Source organism: Maniola jurtina, chromosome Z (assembly GCF_905333055.1).
Source record: "Maniola jurtina chromosome Z, ilManJurt1.1, whole genome shotgun sequence".
NCBI lineage: Eukaryota > Metazoa > Arthropoda > Insecta > Lepidoptera > Nymphalidae > Maniola > Maniola jurtina.
The window spans coordinates 17130646-17149789 of NC_060058.1; the positions used below are offsets into that span (position 1 = coordinate 17130646).

The 19144-nt window shown below is 36.4% G+C and overlaps 1 protein-coding gene across 3 annotated transcripts in view; it reads right to left on the reverse strand.

Annotated features, from left to right (window-relative positions):
- Positions 1–11058: 11058 nt before the first annotated feature.
- Positions 11059–19144, reverse strand: part of LOC123880617 (gamma-aminobutyric acid receptor subunit beta) — a 47432-nt gene continuing 39346 nt past the window's right edge. For 2 of the 3 annotated variants that reach the window (XM_045928817.1, XM_045928816.1), the window contains exons 4-10: positions 18201–18427; positions 17462–17544; positions 14394–14531; positions 13781–14065; positions 13413–13588; positions 12005–12136; positions 11059–11691 (exon numbers count right to left, since the gene is read on the reverse strand). In XM_045928817.1, coding sequence (XP_045784773.1) covers positions 11530–11691; positions 12005–12136; positions 13413–13588; positions 13781–14065; positions 14394–14531; positions 17462–17544; positions 18201–18427 — 1203 coding nt within the window. In that variant the 3' untranslated portion in view covers positions 11059–11529. The remainder of the gene's footprint in view (positions 11692–12004; positions 12137–13412; positions 13589–13780; positions 14066–14393; positions 14532–17461; positions 17545–18200; positions 18428–19144) is intronic. The other variant, XM_045928818.1, reaches the window with a different exon arrangement.

The following is a 19144-nucleotide window of genomic DNA, read 5'->3' on the forward strand; positions in this document are numbered from 1 at the left end:
CTACTGGACGGATTTAACTGAAATTTGGAATGAGGACAGATAATATCCTGGATTAGCACATAGGCTACTTTTTATCCCGGAAAATCAAAGAGTTCCCACGGGATTTCGAAAAACCTGAATCCACGCGGGCGAAGTCGCGGGCATCGGCTAGTTAGTTATAATTTCGATTAATTTGTGTGGAAACCATGTCTAACTCATTATTTTGACTTGTTCTTAAACTGAATACTTTCAAGTAAAGATTTTTATGTTATCTTGTGAAGATGATATTGCGAATGTCGGAATTATAATGCCATAAGCCTACTTTGTCGTATTAATTTCCAGATGCGAAAAACCAAATTAAATTTGAATTTCGCGGGCAGACCCGTCCCATACACCTTCAGTTGAAACTGCAGTTGGTATCGGCACTAGCGTGAAAGTTTATGATACAGTACGATCATAGTACAATAGGCGTGAGAGACAAATTAACTTATGCCAGGCATCAGCTAGGCCCTCCTAATATTTCCAGATTAGCCTAATCCTAAAGTGTTTATTTTTTGGAGTATCTTTGCCGAACATTCCTATATATTATTGCCTTGAAGGTATTCAAGTTCCATACATTTCTAAGTTTTCACGCTTCCATCTAGACTGCACCGTTCCTCTTCTTCTTCTTCTCTCTGGGCTGGTTTCCGCACTTACGTTTCCGTCTGTTGTGCGTGTGACTGCACCGTTATTGCCATGCAATGAAATTGCGTTTAGGACTTGATACTACTTATTACAAGTGTAAATTAAAAATGTATAACACCCCCGACAACTGAAGGTTACAGTAACTAGAAAATAGCTGATAACTTTCAAACGGCTGAACCGATTTTCTTTGATTCTAGCTAAGAAGAACACTCTCGATCAAGCCATCTTTCAAATAAAAAAAACTAAATTAAAATCGGTTCATTCGTTTAGGCGCTACGATACCACAGACAGATACACAGATACACAGTTACACACGTCAAACTTATAACACCCCTCTTTTTGGGTCGGGGGTTAAAAATGGAAATAAAAACAACTACTTGAAAAATGAGTTTATTTTTATTCTTTAATATTTTTACATATTATAATTATTAATAGTTAGTTACATAATCATTACATACATAGTGTTGCTAATTAAAATAAATAATATTTTAAGAACTATACCTTTTTGTCATAAAACTACTGATATAAGTCTAAACTTCATTTAGAAAATCATCGATTGCCTTTGCTCGAATTGTTGAATGGAAATACACAATTAGTAGCAGGAGGGTTAGTACGAGTTGACACATCTCGTCGACGTTGATAGAGTTCGAGCATCAAAACGCTAAGTCGGAGTAAAACAGATCTAAAGTAGTTAAATTGAAGATTATGTTAGGTTAGGATTTTGAGCATCAAAACACAGTAATAAAGTCAGAGTAAAACAGTGAAAATAGTAAAATAAATATAACACGTAGGAACTGGAAACAAGGTAGCCATTATACTCTACCGTCATTTTGATTCGATACTGGAAATCTAATGACGTGGCCAAGATGTGGTAAACCGTGCTAGTGGTACGAATACGAGTATTCCTATGTTAACTAGTAACTACAAAGAGCGTATAAAAACTGGCTTTCAAAAGGTTTTATTGTTCTAATTGATAATATTAACAGGGCTCTCTCCGTCACTTACTCCATACAATCGTAGTCCCAATTTCGTTTGAATGTTAAGCAACCAAAGTCCTTGAAATTTTGCAGACATATTTTAGAAACTAATATCTGTGCCTGTGGTGTTTTAAATTTTTCTAAAAATATGTAGTTTTAAAATTACAGGGGCTCAAAGATTTGTATGTAAATTTTTAAGACCGCGTAACTTTGAAACCGAATATTTTAACAGAAATCTGGAAAACCACAGACACAGATATTAGTTTCTAGAATAAGTCTGCAAAATTTCATGGACTTTGGTTGCTTAATATTCAAATAAAATTGGAACTACGTTTGTATGAAGCGAGTGACGGAGAGACCCCTCTTAGAGCTTTTTTACAAAGCACTGTGTATCTAAATTTCTGGCGACCGAGGAGATTGGCCAACTATGGATATAGTAATATAACTATGGCACAGGTGTGTGTGCAAATATTGGTGCACGCTCTAGTGTTTATTCCCTCACTCTCATAGTCCAATTGAACGGTCAGGAGAGATATCAAGCGTAGGAGCAACGGCTTAACATGCCAGCTCCAGGCAGCTACTAAAAATAGGGATGATGACTACTAGTCAAATCAGCGACTTTTTATCAAACGCCAAAACGCTTGCCTAGCATGGGAACTCGTATGATGTGATGTCATATTTGATGTCACATGTGTGTAATTGGATTCAGCACGATTCGTGCTCTAAACTTAAAACTAACCTACATGACCGTGGTTTGAAAACTATCCTCAAATATTGTAGTAATATATTTGTATTTACACATACGAGTATAATAATATTAAAAAATGTTGATCTACCTAATTATAATTATTTTGAGGTATTTTATATTATATTTATTCATTTTATTTTAAGTGAACTGTTTCGGCAATTTGATTTAACTATATCAAATCGAATAGTTAACTACTCGTTAATTGAACATAATATTCGCTAGCATTTACTAAATAATACCTACAATTTGAACATTCACTCCACAGCAAGTGGTATTTCAACTAATATAATATAACAATACAATATTAAAACAGAATATTAGAACATCAAAACGTTAGTCGAACATCAAATATCAAAACGTAGTATTAGAACATCAAACGACTAATGTGATAACACCTGCATGCTGTGTAAGTTTTGATCGAAATTTATTATTAGCATATTATTATTTTCCTATGAAACAGTAGATACAAATGGTAATATTTACAACACTCCTAATTTTGTAGTAGTGTTTATTTGAGCTAGTAGTTTTTATTTTTTTTAATTATATATGTTTAAATTATATATATTTAAAACGCATATTTAGATATCATTATGAGTTTATAATTTAGGTACCTACGTCCTACATACATTATATTACTGTATTTTTGTACAACTGTTAGCTCTTTGAACACGACATAAAGATGGTTTTGTTTGTATCATATCTTACTTGGTGTTATTGCTTACATTAGGTCACGGAAGATTTCTTAAAGGCATATTCTGATTTCTGTAGTATCTTTATATCGGGATAATCAAGTCATAGACCACCCTTGAAGTTTTGAATTTTAATGGCGTCTGGCAGGGGGTTGCCACGACACTGTATCTGGCAATCCATGAAATGATTTGTCATACTATTCCGAAGAAAATATAAAAGTTGTACTTTATACTTTGACCTAAGATTTTTTACCCCTTTGTTACCATCTTGTTACGGTGGGTTCCCAACGAGTAACACCAAAACGAGTAACAGTGTGACTCGTTGGGAATTTTTTTCCCAACGAGTCACATTGTTACTCGTTTTGGTGTGACTCGCTGGGAACCCATCTTTGTTACGGTGACCCAAAGTCACAATGACTCAAACTTCATAGTCACTGATCGTTCTTCCTGGTGTTGGGGTCAATACGCAGAAAAACTTTCGGCATTTATATAATAACGAAGGTCTGACCTGGGTCTCTTTCTATAAGAAATGAAGACGCAAAGCGTTTTGTGCGTTTATTTGGAATATCGACTCCTTTTGAACTTGTTTCCATTATTGTGTTCAATTCCATATTTTTCCTTATTTGTACTGCAATTTTTTTTTTGTATGTATTATATTGCTATATTCTTGTCGTTCCTATTTTTAAAAAGTCGCGCTTATAAAAAATATTAATACCTACCCTACACCTACATTTCAACAACGGTATTGAATACAAATTATAGTATGGAATCACTGATTTTAAGGCGTATTGCAAAGTGAACTTATAACGTGGTGAGATGTCCAACAGTGAACCACCGATCTTACTATAGGTATAATATCGGCTTCCCACGGTGCGTGATTCTGCGGATTATTACGCACGGCTAGATGACGATGGACATCCATGCACCGCGTACACGACTCTTCGAATGGTGCGTGTCAGTCAGTGTGGGTCTTGAGATTCGAATCCATTTTGAAGTTACCGACTCGCTGTGTTCCCATGGTGCGTCGGTGCGGGCTGGTCCGCTTCCGTCTGCAACATCGCACCGCACCGTGGGAGGCAAGTATAAAGGCGATGTTACCAAGAACATGAAATTACCTTCTCGATGTTTACTTACTATCTCCCAGTTCATCGAGTCTTACCTGTTGGATACACTGAACTATTTCCCTATTGAGAAAAAAAAACTGGAATATATTCTATTTTGTAATATTTTGGTCTAGAATTAATGAAGAAAATAAAAGTGAGATTAATAATGGGTCTTCTAATCAAAAGACTTTACTACAGGTATGCGCCAAAAGTTGAGTTTTATTTTTCGCTATTTTCTGTTGAACATCTCCCTCTACGTTCTTTTACGTTGGAGTACCTAATTGCATATTATTATACAATAACAAATTTGACACCTATTGAAATACGAAATAATTGAATTATAACAAATATATACATGACTACTGTCTACTTGCTATATTCTGAAAACATTATTATTAACAATTATATGGTCACCTTGAGCATATTGAGGACATCATTTTAGTGAACTTTTTTTTACCTCCTCGTTATTAGCAATAAATAGACAGTTGTATTTTATTATCGAGTTATTCATTGAATGTGCGTCGAATAATATTATATTTTTAACATTATATTATAAAAAAATATATAAATATTATATTGTTGTTTGTTTCACAGTTCTTACTCTCTTTATCGAAAACTTTGTATGATACAGGTGCGCATTGAAAATTAAATTCTCGACACTATTCATTAATATTTCAGAGAATTTAATTTAAATAAAAACTTATTAATATTTGCGCCTTGACAGTAATTATATCACAAAATACTGTTATGTTTCACGAGAATCATATTCAATATGTTACAGTATTAGTTGTCATTTTTACTCTGTTATTGCTAAGACATCCCAAAGATGACATCAAGTGTTATTGGAAGGTTAAAAAGTTTTTTGCTATTTTTATTGGTAACATAGGTAATATAAACTAAGTATAATGTTATAATTAATGATACCTATAACAGACAAGTGTATGTTGAATATAACTCCGATGCTACACAGTAACACCTAATAACTAATACTTATTAAAGCCGTTACTGCTATGACCACGACCTACCCTTTAGTAGGGTTAGGTATTAATAAAGCGTAAATGATTTTGCTGATATAAATTTAACGCCTTAACACTTAAAGTCTACGACTTACATATCTATAAATCCCTCACTATACAACTGCTAACTACATATAATATACTTTAGAATTTCGTTTCAGGGAGAGTTGAATATCTGCACTCAAACATCTGCCCACTTCATATTATCTATACATAACCTAATTAAATAATAACTACACCGAATACCTATTCAAAATATAACGATTTGCAATTGAACAAAAGTGTTGAAAAAGATTACTGAGTGCCTTTATATCTGAGTGCACGTAAGATTTAATGATGATATAAGCTATTTAGAATGTATATTGTATAACATTGATAAATGCTATTAATTAAGTATAACTATCATATACAAGGCTTATGTTGCGGCCTCTGTTATGTGTATATTTTTTCGGCTTCGGACGCTATCTAAGAGCTGAAATTAATATCAATGTGCAATCTGTCGATAATTTATTGCTTATCTAAGCTGAAATGACGTGCCCTACTTAAGGGCCCCCGAGACGATCAATCGCGATTGTCAATGTTTACGTGATTGATGCTCATTGTCAATGCCAAATGATCGTTTTCCAAGAGAATTGAAGAAATTGTCAATTGCAACTACGGTATTGAAGAACATTGATAGAAATTTTGATTGATGGCAATTGACGCTGTGCATTGACGCTCAATAACAGCAAATGTCAATCGTTTTCAAAATCATCCGGCTCTGTTTTTAAAGAGTTCTTGGTAGAATAGAATAGAATAGATTTTTATTCAAATAAACTTTTACAAGTGCTTTTGAATCGTCAAATAATTTACCACTGGTTCGGAATGGTAAATGTTCATTAGTGAAGCGATATCTTAGTTTTTGGGCTAATGTCTAGTTTTTTCGTTTTTTGTGGCTAAAAACTGCAAGAAAAAACTATATCTGCGTTTGAAATCATATTTCGAGCGACTTCACTTACTTCATTGCAGTTCAATATCAGACTGAAGCAAGCGCAAATGATACACCTTCATTTGGAGCTTCAATCGCTCATCATTTGAAATCGTCAATCACGTGAACATTGTCAATTGCAATTGATCGTTTCGGGCATCCTTTATAATTTAGTTGATTTAGAGGTGTGAGTGCAAGAATTAATAACGACACTGTCTGTGTGGGAGCGTCGACTGTTCCGTGAACTTGAATCTATAGTCGACTAGTCGCGTGACAAAATCCGACAGCGCTCACTGTGACTGTATGCAGCAGCGCTGGCGCATTGTATGAAACAATACGTCCGCTCTCGCGCGCGTTCAGTTTATTTATGACTAGTTGGACAACAAATCCGACAACAACGCTTGGCAATGACCAATTACAATGGCATTTTTTTTTTTTTTATAATGTGTTCCTTCCTTTTATCCTCCGACATGGCGGTCGGAGACTGTTGTAGGTCGGTACTATGATGGCGTTTTTTTTTTTTTTTTCTGCCATTTTTGTTTTGCTGTGGTTTTTATTTTTACTTGCTGCACCTATGTGCAGTTCGTTGGGGATTTTTAGTTATAGGATAGAAGTTTTTTATTGACATGAAATGAAAATGAAATTTAATGAGATGAAATGAAATGAAACCTAACCAAACTCATTCAATCAAATCATTAAATCTGATATTGAAACAAATTAGTAGCTTCTTTTTAGAAATATACGTATTTGCATGAATCTTAAAAACTTCTATGAATTTTTTTAGTAAAAACTTCATGGTTGGTTTTTCTTTTTAGTAGACATTATTTTGACAGTTGGGAAAGAAAACGCACGAGTGCGGGAAAGGTAAATAAAAAGCACGAGTATGTAATAGCCCACATCCCGAACGCTATACGTCCCTGCAATACGCCACTTTTTGAGCAACTGTATTAAAAAATATTATTCCAGACATTGCAAAATTCCACGTAATAGGTGTAATAAATGTTGTTAACACCATTAGGTAACCAAAATGTTGTTAACGGCACAGTCAGTAGTTAGAATTTGCATGTTTTTTTTTCGCAAAAATCTATATTTCTGAGTAAGAAATTGACAGATTAGAGATAGCTAGGTTATTAATTTCAGCCGTAGATGCTAAATTATCTCCTTCCTAGAAAATATAATAATACTTATAGAAAGGTGTTTCACAATGTACCGTGAAATGCGTTGCTGTTAGTAAACCTTTTTAACCCCCGACGCAAAAAGAGGGGTGTTATAAGTTTGACGTGTGTATGTGTGCATCTGTGTATCTGTCTGTGGCATCGTAGCGCCTAAACGAGTGAACCGATTTTAATTTAGTTTTTTTTGTTTGAAAGGTGGCTTGATCGAGAGTGTTCTTAGTTATAATCCAAGAAAATCGGTTCAGCCGTTTCAAGTTATCAGTTCTTTTCTAGTTACTGCAACCTTCACTTGCCGGGGGTGTTATAAATTTTTAATTTACACTTGTAATATCATTATAAAATATCGATCTAGGGAACGCCAGTACATTTAAAATATAATATTAATCAAATGAAAAACGTATATAATAATATAATGTGTATACTCATACGTACTTTATAATATTATGAATACTACATTTATTTGTGTAAAAAAGAAGTTAATCAGTCATTTAAAAATGTTAATATCTTCTTATTTCTATCTTTTTGTAGTAATTTAATAATATATGAACAACATTGTGATAATGTATAGAAAGTATTTATTATTGCTACTGATAAATCTACATTATTCTGTTACTTACTTCATTGAACTGTTTAAATGACTGATATTACCTCTTCACGGGTTCCGTATAAGGCAATTTACATTTATTTATCCGTGTGTCGAGAAGACATTTTCTTGAACATGGAATTTTTCATAACTTTGGTGTTTATTCGGCAGTGTGATGTAAACTTAAGCTACATCTAGCGAGATGCGTATTTCATCTTAAACTACTATCCTTATGGAAGCCGGAATTATTTAATCCAGTGTCACCGCCGAAGCTGACGACAGGAGCTCTGCTTTTCAGACCATCGAGGGGCCAGTATGCTACTATGAGATTTTACATCTCACCAACATCTTTGTGGAATTCAAGTGTCAAAATACTTTAGCATTTTAAAATGGATCTTGTTCTCTAATTCGTCTCAGTGCGATTTTGAAACGCTGGCTGTGAGGCGCCTCGTGGAGGTCGATGGATTTCGACCATGAAAGTAATCTTTTGATCTCAAGCTTGTCCTTATATTTACAGCCATCGCTCCAAGCGGAAACGTTGATAATAATTTTTGACTTTAAATCAACGCCCTTTAGATCCATTTAACTTTGACGTTTTTTTGTTTCGACTATCGTATTAACGTTGGTAATATGTGAAATCTCATACTAAGCACACAGTTGTCGAAACAGGGAGTGCTATTCATTGATCTCAAATGTGAAATAGAAGTTATCACACAGCAAAAAAATACCTACTCAACTTTCCTGACAGTTCCATTCAAAGGTAATTTAAACTCGTGCTTGATTACAAAATTGATACGTCCAGACTTTTGGTGGTGCGTACAATATCGAAGACGAGTTTGGACTGAAGTATTTTTGAATACTGTATACTTAAAGTATACTTAACAGGATTATTTCCAATATTACAACCGTTGGAACTATGTCAAGAAGTTAAGCTGTATTCGATAGCATTTCATGATAACTCCATTATGAATTAAGCTCCCTGCATCAACAACAATTCTTCTAATGCTCAAACAGAGGATCTACTAGAGCATTGGTAGGATAAACCAACGAGCAAAGTAAGCTTTTTTTTTCTATTATCAAACTAATTTGGTAAGCCTTGCATGAACTACGGAACTGTGCAGCACTAGTCTATTATATAAAAGGATATACTGGCTGACTGAGAAATCAACAGCTATATCTAGAAATATGAGATTTCAAATGTATTCTTAATGACCGCTCTAAGAAAGGACTTTCAGATGTCCCCAGAAAGTAGGACGTTATATTTATTGTTAGATGTTCAACCCCAACTGAATCAGGGTGGCCAGCTAATCTGTTTAAAAATGGCTTCAATAGATGCTTAACTACTGCACATATTTTCCGGGCTATTTTTCTATAATAATAGTTTATATGTTAGTTATATTTATATAGTATCTAACTTTAGTGGTATTTTCATTTTTCACTTACAATTATCTTTTGTAAAGCAAACTAATCACTGGACTACGTGAGAATGGAAAGATTAAAGAACTGAATAGTGTACATTCATTATTAAATCGTGTGATTATTAGTAAGGAGGTACACTAATATTGTGGAACTTTTTCGGGTTCCGTACCCGTAGGGTGCCAATGGGACCCTGCTATTGAGCTACCACTGTGCATCCATCTATCCGTCCGTCTGTCTGTATCTCATGCACCTTAATAAGCACGGAGTTGGAATTTTTACTGAGTGTGCATTGCCGCTGTAACAACAATTAATAATATAAAATACAAGATGACGAATTTAAAAATGACCACCATGTAAATAAAGATTAATTAAAGTACTTACATAGTTATCTTGTGCTATGTATGGTACGGAACCCTTTGCGTGCGAGTCCGGCTCACACTTGACTGGTTTTTTAAATTTAAAAAAGCGAATAGTCTTTTAAGTGTCAGAATAAATTAATTTTAGCTAAGATGTAATATTTTATTTATTAAAATATTTTGAAGGAATTTTACGTTTGTTACTTTTTCTAGTGAGCTCAAGATATTATACAGGCGGCGGTGTAAAGTTTTGACAGTATACATTAAGTATTTGATAACTATTCAAGCTTGTGGCAATGAATAATGACGAAAATACTACCAGAGAACACTATCGTAAATTGTAAAAACTAATATTTCGTGATTCTCCCAAAGGGAATTATTTAGCCGAAACTTAATGCGACGATCTCCACAAATATGTGTTGTTAAATAGATTGAAAAATTGTTACTTGTTTTATAAATAACCCGGTTACTGTAGTAATTGCCTGTAAACACTAACCTAAATAAAATAGATAGGTACTTATCAATGATTGTTTTTGGGAGTATTTGTAGCAGGTAAGTATTAGTTTAAGGTTATTGACGGCAAAACTGTTATTTTTAATAAATAAGGAAACTTTAGTTGAATCATTTATATTTTATAAATATATGAGTACCAAATTTTGTAGCCTTAAAGTGGATGTACCAATATTGCATTGTTAGGTTAACCTCGGCGCTATTTTATACTACTCAGTATGTACAGAGATGAAAAGTTGAAGTTAATAATAATAGTAACATGCATATTATTTCCAATGAGAAGCAAAGTAGATGCTTTAACACAGACATGTTTTAAATCATTCAAATAATTATGTCAAAACATAAAGCTACGAGGTAAAACTGAACGTCTCAATAATATAAAATATGTAGGTATCTGAAATGGTTTGCAACTACAATTAAAAATAAAATACCTAATGACAATACCAGTAATATAAAATTTGCAAACAATAAACAATGTTCTAGACTTTTAACAAATTAAAGTTGAACTCTACTTTATTAAATATTTAAGCAGAAAAGGTTGAGCATCAGACTTATAGTATTAAAACTTTAATAACACTCCACTTATTTTGCCACGTAAATAATAATTTGAAACTAGGTCTGATATAACATATCAATAACTAAACTGATTAACATCAAATATATCAATATGGACGTGAATAAATTAAAGCGTACTTTTACAAATCACATCAACACAACTAGTACTCATTCAATTATTTTTATCGCTCAAATTATTGTTATTGAAGAACTCATTTAAAAGTTAAATGAAGCGAATAAAAAAGTAAAACAATAATATGTTCAATATTGTAAAACATGAAATACTGATTGAAACAAAACAACACATTTACCTATTTATTTCTGATTTATAATAGTATATCATAAATAAGTCACTAGCAATTGATACAAAGTAAGGGAAGATATTGAAATCTAAGCCTGTAAAAACGGATCTAAATTTCGAAATTCAGTCTATTGTTTTCTACATTAGACACGAAGAAAACTTTAAATTTCCTTATTATTATAATATTATATAGACATCTACAAGTATTCGTATCTTTCAAGTCTTTTATTCATATTCATATTCATATTATAAATGAAGTAATTTCAAGTATCTGGACAACGCTAGCTGCTAACACCACCACGGATTCATCTTGTATTTTTTTAATGGAAGAAAATCTAGAATATATTTATTAAATCACCATTTATTTTTAGTGTTGCCGTAATATTTTCCGATTTAGTTGAGCGTTTCAAATTACTACTAAATTTCAGAGTGTGGAAAAATAAGTGGATGTTAATAAACGCCCTCCATTAATCCTCTTCCAGAAGAACCAGATCATCAGCCACGACGTCAGAAACGTGAAGATAAATGATCCAATACATAAGATTAAAGCACACGAAGCAGACTGGAAACACGATGCGCGAGTACTTGTCGATGTCTGAAGGCGTCATTCCCAGTAGCTTACTGATGTCCTGGAAAATTAATACGTTCAAATTCATTTAACAATTATTTTAAAATAGCTAAATAACGATAAAATAGCCCGTTTTAAACACGAACCAATTACGAAAGTAACCTTCAACATGCAATAAAAGTAAGTATAATATTGTGTTCAAGTAACTTAAAGTCTGTTTTGCGTGAACGTTTTAATATAGGATTACAAGTAATATTATAAAATGATCGCATACAACACGCGATGTATCGCAGAGCATAACACAAACGCAAGCAAAGTTTATATCGCAGAGCAATTTGATGTGTGAATTACAAACTTATTTGTTAGGAAATTACCTTTCCAGGATGCAGGATATGTGGTGGTGGGCCAGGATTGTCTTCCTCCGCACCTCTGCCACCATTTATTGTATTTTCTAATGTCCCACCCTTTGAATGAGCTTTTGGATCGTGCACTTTGAAACGGACCTCCTGAAATTGTTAATTAAGTTCTGTAGTTTTATTTTGTTATTTTATTTATTATTAAATATGTGATGCCACGTAGTGCAGTGGACTAAGTATATAATTCAATCCAAATGCCGTTGTCGTGCGTATTTCTTATCCTTGATTGACGGCATTCCCAATGATTTTATTTGTACATCAAGTTTAAAATCTTTTCTTTTTGCTGTCGACACCGCACGACCACGGCATTTGTATTGAATTATATACCGGTATTAATGTGAAACTGCCAGAAGACTTCAATAGACCTAAATAAACAGGTATATCTAACACATCATAAGACCTTTCTTACTCAAGACGATGATATCACTAAGCACATATCTTGTTTCTTTCTTTTTAGTTTATTTTTCTTGTACCAAGTCGGGTTCAAGTTGTCTCATTTTTTTCATAGTCGGGTTAGAGTTTTTTTATTAATATTAATTTGTGATATTATTGAATTAATAGGGTGCAAGAACAGCTGTATCAACTACGTACTATATGAGGAATTCTATGAGCTACCTATACGTTGTAAGCAGCTAGTGGCGCCATCTGTTATATCTAATCGAAACGAATTTATAGTAAAATGGGGTTTCTGTCGCTTGGTATATTTTAATAATAACTATATTTATATTTATGAACTCAGAATTTTTCCTCTTTCGTTGGACATCCCACTCGACACAATAGCAATAAAAAAATTTTAGACCTTCACTTTTTTTGATGTAACTTCCGTCAGGCCGATTTTTTTCGTATAAAGTATAGCCTATGTCACCCGGGCCATTACAAAGAATCAATTGACACCTCATTCATCAAAATCGGCCCAGTAGTTTAGGCACTAAGGTGGAACACACAGAATCTGTATACAAATATACATATATATATACATACATACATACATACATAGACTGCTAAAATCATAACCCTTCCTTTCGGCTTTGCCGTAGTCGGATAAAAAGCTGAAAGTTTCTCTGCGTATTATCCCCAACACAAAGAAGGGGGATCACTGACTATGAAGTTTTGGATCATGTTGGCTTTGGGACATAATTGGTAACAAAGGTATATAAAATCTTACGTCAATTTTTTTCAATTTTTTCGGAGTAGTATTAGGAATCACGCCCTCGCCAGAAGTTTAAGGATGTCAAACTTCATAGTTGCTGATCGTTCCTCCCTGGGTTGGGAGTTGGTCTGGCACTTTTAATTCAATGCACAGTTCACTCTGTTACTGTCCCTAAACCGTAGAATAAAGTTAGCAGCTTTCCTAATGGAAACTTACTGAAGGTCTGGCTGGAGGACATCTCCCTAAAGTGCTCATTTTGGACAGCGTGTGAGTATCGCTAACCGGGGGGCAATCCATAGGCATCTTTTTTTCGGAAGCTATTTTCTGTATGGCTACGAATCTTTGTTTTCTCATTTGTATTCTTTTAGCCATATAACCAACCGTCGCGTACTCTGCAAAGATAGAGAACTTCGTCCATATCAAAAGTACTAACCGCATCCGTTTTGGCTCATTCGCGTCCTGCTGAGCTGTATTACATATTCGCTTTGCACATCAGTATTTAGTAAAAATGGAAAGTAACATAGTAAATTAATTGGCTTGCGTTAAATGATATCGCTTAGCAGAAAAAATAGTGTTATAAGTACCTAATAAACTGGCGAAGACCATCACGAAGCACGTCCCCAGGTAGACGTCAATAGATTTCACGTAAGAAATTTTTGGTAGAGCAGCATTTGTTGACGACATCAGAGTGGTCATAGTCAACACAGTGGTCACTCCCAGCGCTACTCGGGCTGGAGTGGCATTTCGGTTTAACCAAAAAGATACCCATGATATAATAACAATCAACCCAGACGGAATATAAATTTGGATCAGATAGTACCCCATGGACCGAACGAACTGTATTTCACAAGCCAGTCTCGAGTAATTTCCTGCAAAAAGTTTTAAATAGGATTAGTTTTGTACCCAAAAATTCCACTTTCACTTCGATTAGTAAATGTTAATTCTAAAACTTCAAAATTGTTAATCTGTCATTTAAATTAATTAACTTTGACAGAAATGTAGTAACTTTATTGACAATTTCTGAGGAAATCACTTAAAATAAATGGAGGTTTGTAGAACACTGAACTCGGTGTCATTAGTGCAGAAATACGAAAGCAGGACGTGAAAAGAATCGTGACAGTTTATGTTCAGTGTTTCACGTTAGGTATGATCGGTCTCGAGTGTCCGTCATCTACTCATCGGTTTCCCCGTTAGTACCTGTCGTGAGGGAGATCTCCATGGCTCGCTGGCGATGGCCGAGCACCTTGAACTGCGGGAGCGACACCTCGCTCGACACTCCGACAGAGTTGGGCCCCTCGTTCCACTTGTACCGGATGTCCCGCATGGTGTAGCCGACTGTGCGCAGCGGATACATAAATGAAACACCCCAGGCCCATCGCAGTGGGTTTTAAACTTCGAGTCGCTCTTCGGTCGGGGTAAGAGCGGGGAGTCGCGAGCTCGGTCGCGCGTTTCGTCGTGCGGTTGTCGTGTCGGTTAGCGAGTGTGCTGTGTCGCGGTTCGTTCGTTCGCACACGGGCGGAGGGAGGCGGGGTCGGATGCAGAGCGTGGATGGACAATGCTTGGGCGGCGGAACGACTGAACGGTACCTGTGGTGAGCGTCACGACCGTGGCGCGCTGGCGGTGCCCCAGCACGCGGAACTGAGGCAGCTGCACCTCGTTGCTCATGCCGACGCTCATGAGCCCGTCCTTCCAGTGGTACCGAATGTCTCGCATAGTGTACCCGACTCCGGAGACATGCCAAACACACAAAACGCTATCACTTACGCTGCGAAGCATCGCGATTCCCTCGCGCGGCCGGTGTCGGTGCGACTCGCGGGCTGAGCGAGACTGACCGAGCCGGATCGAGCCACCTCGCTACGCTTGCGCTCGACTCGGCTTGGTGAGAATGATGATAGAAAAATATAAATCTACTGTTCTACCTATTGGGTGAAAACGCCAACACAAACTCTAATTACGAAAATGTACTTGTTCGATATAAAAATATTAATGTCGTACAAAGTTTAAAAGCGTACAAATAATTGATGTAGTGTGAATCATGCATGTATATTTGTATGCGGGTGCTAGAAGCGTGCGAACAGCGATGGAGTGGAAGAGTGCGGGCACGCGGCACGTTGTAGTGCGGGCACGCGGCACGTTGTGGTGCGGGCACGCGGCACGTTGTGGTGCGGGCACGCGGCACGTTGTGGTGCGGGAGTGTGGATGCAGCTCGGGTGCGGGTGCGGATGGGAGGGTCGGGCGTGCGGGCCGCGCGTGCGGCGCGGCTGGCGGAGGCAGCGCCGCGGCCACCGTACCCCGCCTCCTTCGGCCCGCTCAGCTTTCGCAGCGTCGATGTCTCAGTATCATTTCTTTCGCTTAATGCTCGTGAGGACAAAGGCTTACTATTGTACGAGTCTGCCTTCTGCGGGTGCTGTATGCGAGAAGGAGACGTCCGATTTATGAGAACACGAAGGTAATCACAGCACGTGTCGACGGGTAAGTTGTACGCTTGTGCTCACAGGGTAGCCCTGAGTAGCATCTGTGATACAACAAAGTGGTCACAACACCTGAGTAGCATCTGTGATACAACAAAGTGGTCACAACACCTGAGTAACATCTGTGATACAACAAAGTGGTCACAACACCTGAGTAGCATCTGTGATACAACAAAGTGGTCACAACACCTGAGTAGCATCTGTGATACAACAAAGTGGTCACAACACCTGAGTAGCATCTGTGATACAACAAAGTGGTCACAACACCTGAGTAGCATCTGTGATACAACAAAGTGGTCACAACACCTGAGTAGCATCTGTGATACAACAAAGTGGTCACAACACCTGAGCAGCATCTGTGATACAACAAAGTGGTCACAACACCTGAGCAGCATCTGTGATACAACAAAGTGGTCACAACACCTGAGCAGCATCTGTGATACAACAAAGTGGTCACAACACCTGAGTAGCATCTGTGATACAACAAAGTGGTCACAACACCTGAGTAGCATCTGTGATACAACAAAGTGGTCACAACACCTGAGTAGCATCTGTGATACAACAAAGTGGTCACAACACCTGAGTAGCATCTGTGATACAACAAAGTGGTCACAACACCTGAGTAGCATCTGTGATACAACAAAGTGGTCACAACACCTGAGTAGCATCTGTGATACAACAAAGTGGTCACAACACCTGAGTAGCATCTGTGATACAACAAAGTGGTCACAACACCTGAGTAGCATCTGTGATACAACAAAGTGGTCACAACACCTGAGTAGCATCTGTGATACAACAAAGTGGTCACAACACCTGAGTAGCATCTGTGATACAACAAAGTGGTCACAACACCTGAGTAGCATCTGTGATACAACAAAGTGGTCACAACACCTGAGTAGCATCTGTGATACAACAAAGTGGTCACAACACCTGAGTAGCATCTGTGATACAACAAAGTGGTCACAACACCTGAGTAGCATCTGTGATACAACAAAGTGGTCACAACACCTGAGTAGCATCTGTGATACAACAAAGTGGTCACAACACCTGAGTAGCATCTGTGATACAAGAAAGTGGTCACAACACCTGAGTAGCATCTGTGATACAAGAAAGTGGTCACAACACCTGAGTAGCATCTGTGATACAACAAAGTGGTCACAACACCTGAGTAGCATCTGTGATACAACAAAGTGGTCACAACACCTGAGTAGCATCTGTGATACAACAAAGTGGTCACAACACCTGAGTAGCATCTGTGATACAACAAAGTGGTCACAACACCTGAGTAGCATCTGTGATACAACAAAGTGGTCACAACACCTGAGTAGCATCTGTGATACAACAAAGTGGTCACAACACAATCGTTAAGCCTAGTGATAAATTTGCATTGTGGTAGGAATCAAATCAATGATTGCTTTAGGTGAACACATATAACTCTTAAATGCGATTAATTATTATTTTTCTATCATCGTAGAATTATTGAGCCTCGCATATTGAACGAGTGTTTAAGTATTGAAAGGGTTAAATCAAATATTCATCTACTATAAACTCCGTTACTCAGCGTGTAAAATAAATGTTACACATTTGCACGATACCTACATTATATGAAGCGTGCGCGTTAATATACTTTTGTTCTTCAACAGCATAAATATAATAATGTATATACGACAACGCCGGTATAATATACCAAAATAGTTGTATTTCATTTTTAAATGTACACAATATCCATACATTATCATTATTAGTTCACACACAGTACACTTAATGATACTGTATCATTGTCAAGATACTTACAACTCTCTATTTCTATGTGGCACAGTTGACGATCCATGGGGAAGTACTGAAGATTCATGGGACATGATGCGGTTATAGTTAATCTGAAAAATAAGTCGGTGATAATAATCTTCAAAAATCTATGAAATAAATAGTAAGGGTAAGCCTGCACTGCGAAATTTCATCGCGCGATTTACCGCATTTTTTTGTGACACGGGAATTATATGAAACGAACGATAAATACGAAAACGAACAATATAAATTGGTGCAAAGTAGAAGATTTTTAGTAAAACCTCAAAAGGTTAATTTTTTAAATTCAGATACAACTTAACCCTGGACTGCAATCTCATCTGGTTGTAAATAATGATGCAGTCTAAGATAGAAGTGGGCTAACCTGGAAGGGGTATGGCTGTTTTATCAAACCCATACCCCATTGGTTTCTACACGACATCGTATCGGAATGCTTAATCGCTTGGTGGTACGGCTTTGCCGGTAGGGTTATAACTAGCCACGGCCGAAGCCTCCTTCCAGAAAAGACCAGAAATGTAGAAATTATAAAATTAAAACCCTCCTGAATTAATGAATTACCGGAGTAAAGGTGACGCAAAGCCGGCAACGCGGATTGCAAAAAGCGTAGAGTACTCGTATTCTTTCGAGGTTATAATATGATGGGTCATTTATTGAGAATCAAAACCAAATAAAGAGTAACAAAAATTAAAGAATTTAATTGAGCATTTTTTTTTTGTATTATTTAGTATACCTGATACTCCTAGTGATAGAGCCTGAATAGTGAATACGTATAAATTCGTTGCTAGTAGTTGCTATGTGGAAGTACGATTGTTTTTCATTTACAAAAAATGTGTCAGGAACCCAAATGTTTTTGACAAAATTGCTCCCTACTGACAGCGTCTCAACGCCTGGCCTTTTTTTGTAACCCAGCCGCGGGTCTGTCCAGAACTGTCTGAAGTAGAAGTCCAGCGTGAAGTCCTGTAGAGAAGAAATTTCCAGATGTAGAAAAAAATATTTTATTTCAAGGGTCACAATGTTCCAAAATAATAAGCCGACCACGTGTATAGCACGCCATTCAACCCAACGCTACTTGACTAATCAAAATATGGTATGCACAGAGGAACCCGGCAGCAAAGATTGCAATCCAACTTTAAAAAGATAATCGGCACCTCGGTTTCGTGCATCATTGTACAAATAAGCGACTAAAAGTTCCATAGGTGTGAGACAGAGACAACGCTATACGAAGCCGAATATGCCAATTATCTCTTTCTGAAGTTCGATGTGTATTTTTTTCTAAAAGTATGTTGGATAGAGATAGAGAAGTTATTACTTTGCAAAATGCTGAGAAATAAAAAGCTTGTTTTGGTGTAATTCGTTAACTCAGTGAGAGGTAGAGCTGTGCACCACCCACCCCCTCCCCCTCGCTAATACAAACACAAATCTTTTAAAACACACCATATGGAGTGTGTTTTACAGGATTTTCTGGATGCTTACTTAAATATAGTAGCGGGGGCGGGTAGTGCAGCACGTACTGCGGGTTATAGCAAAATAAACTTATTTTTCTTTTTAAATCATGGTATTTTTTACCTTCAGAAATACGCAAAAAAACTTTAAACATTATAAACCACACATTTTTTAAATTGAAAAAAACCTACTTAGTCAGAATTTGGTACTTAACAAGTTTATGTAGTTTAA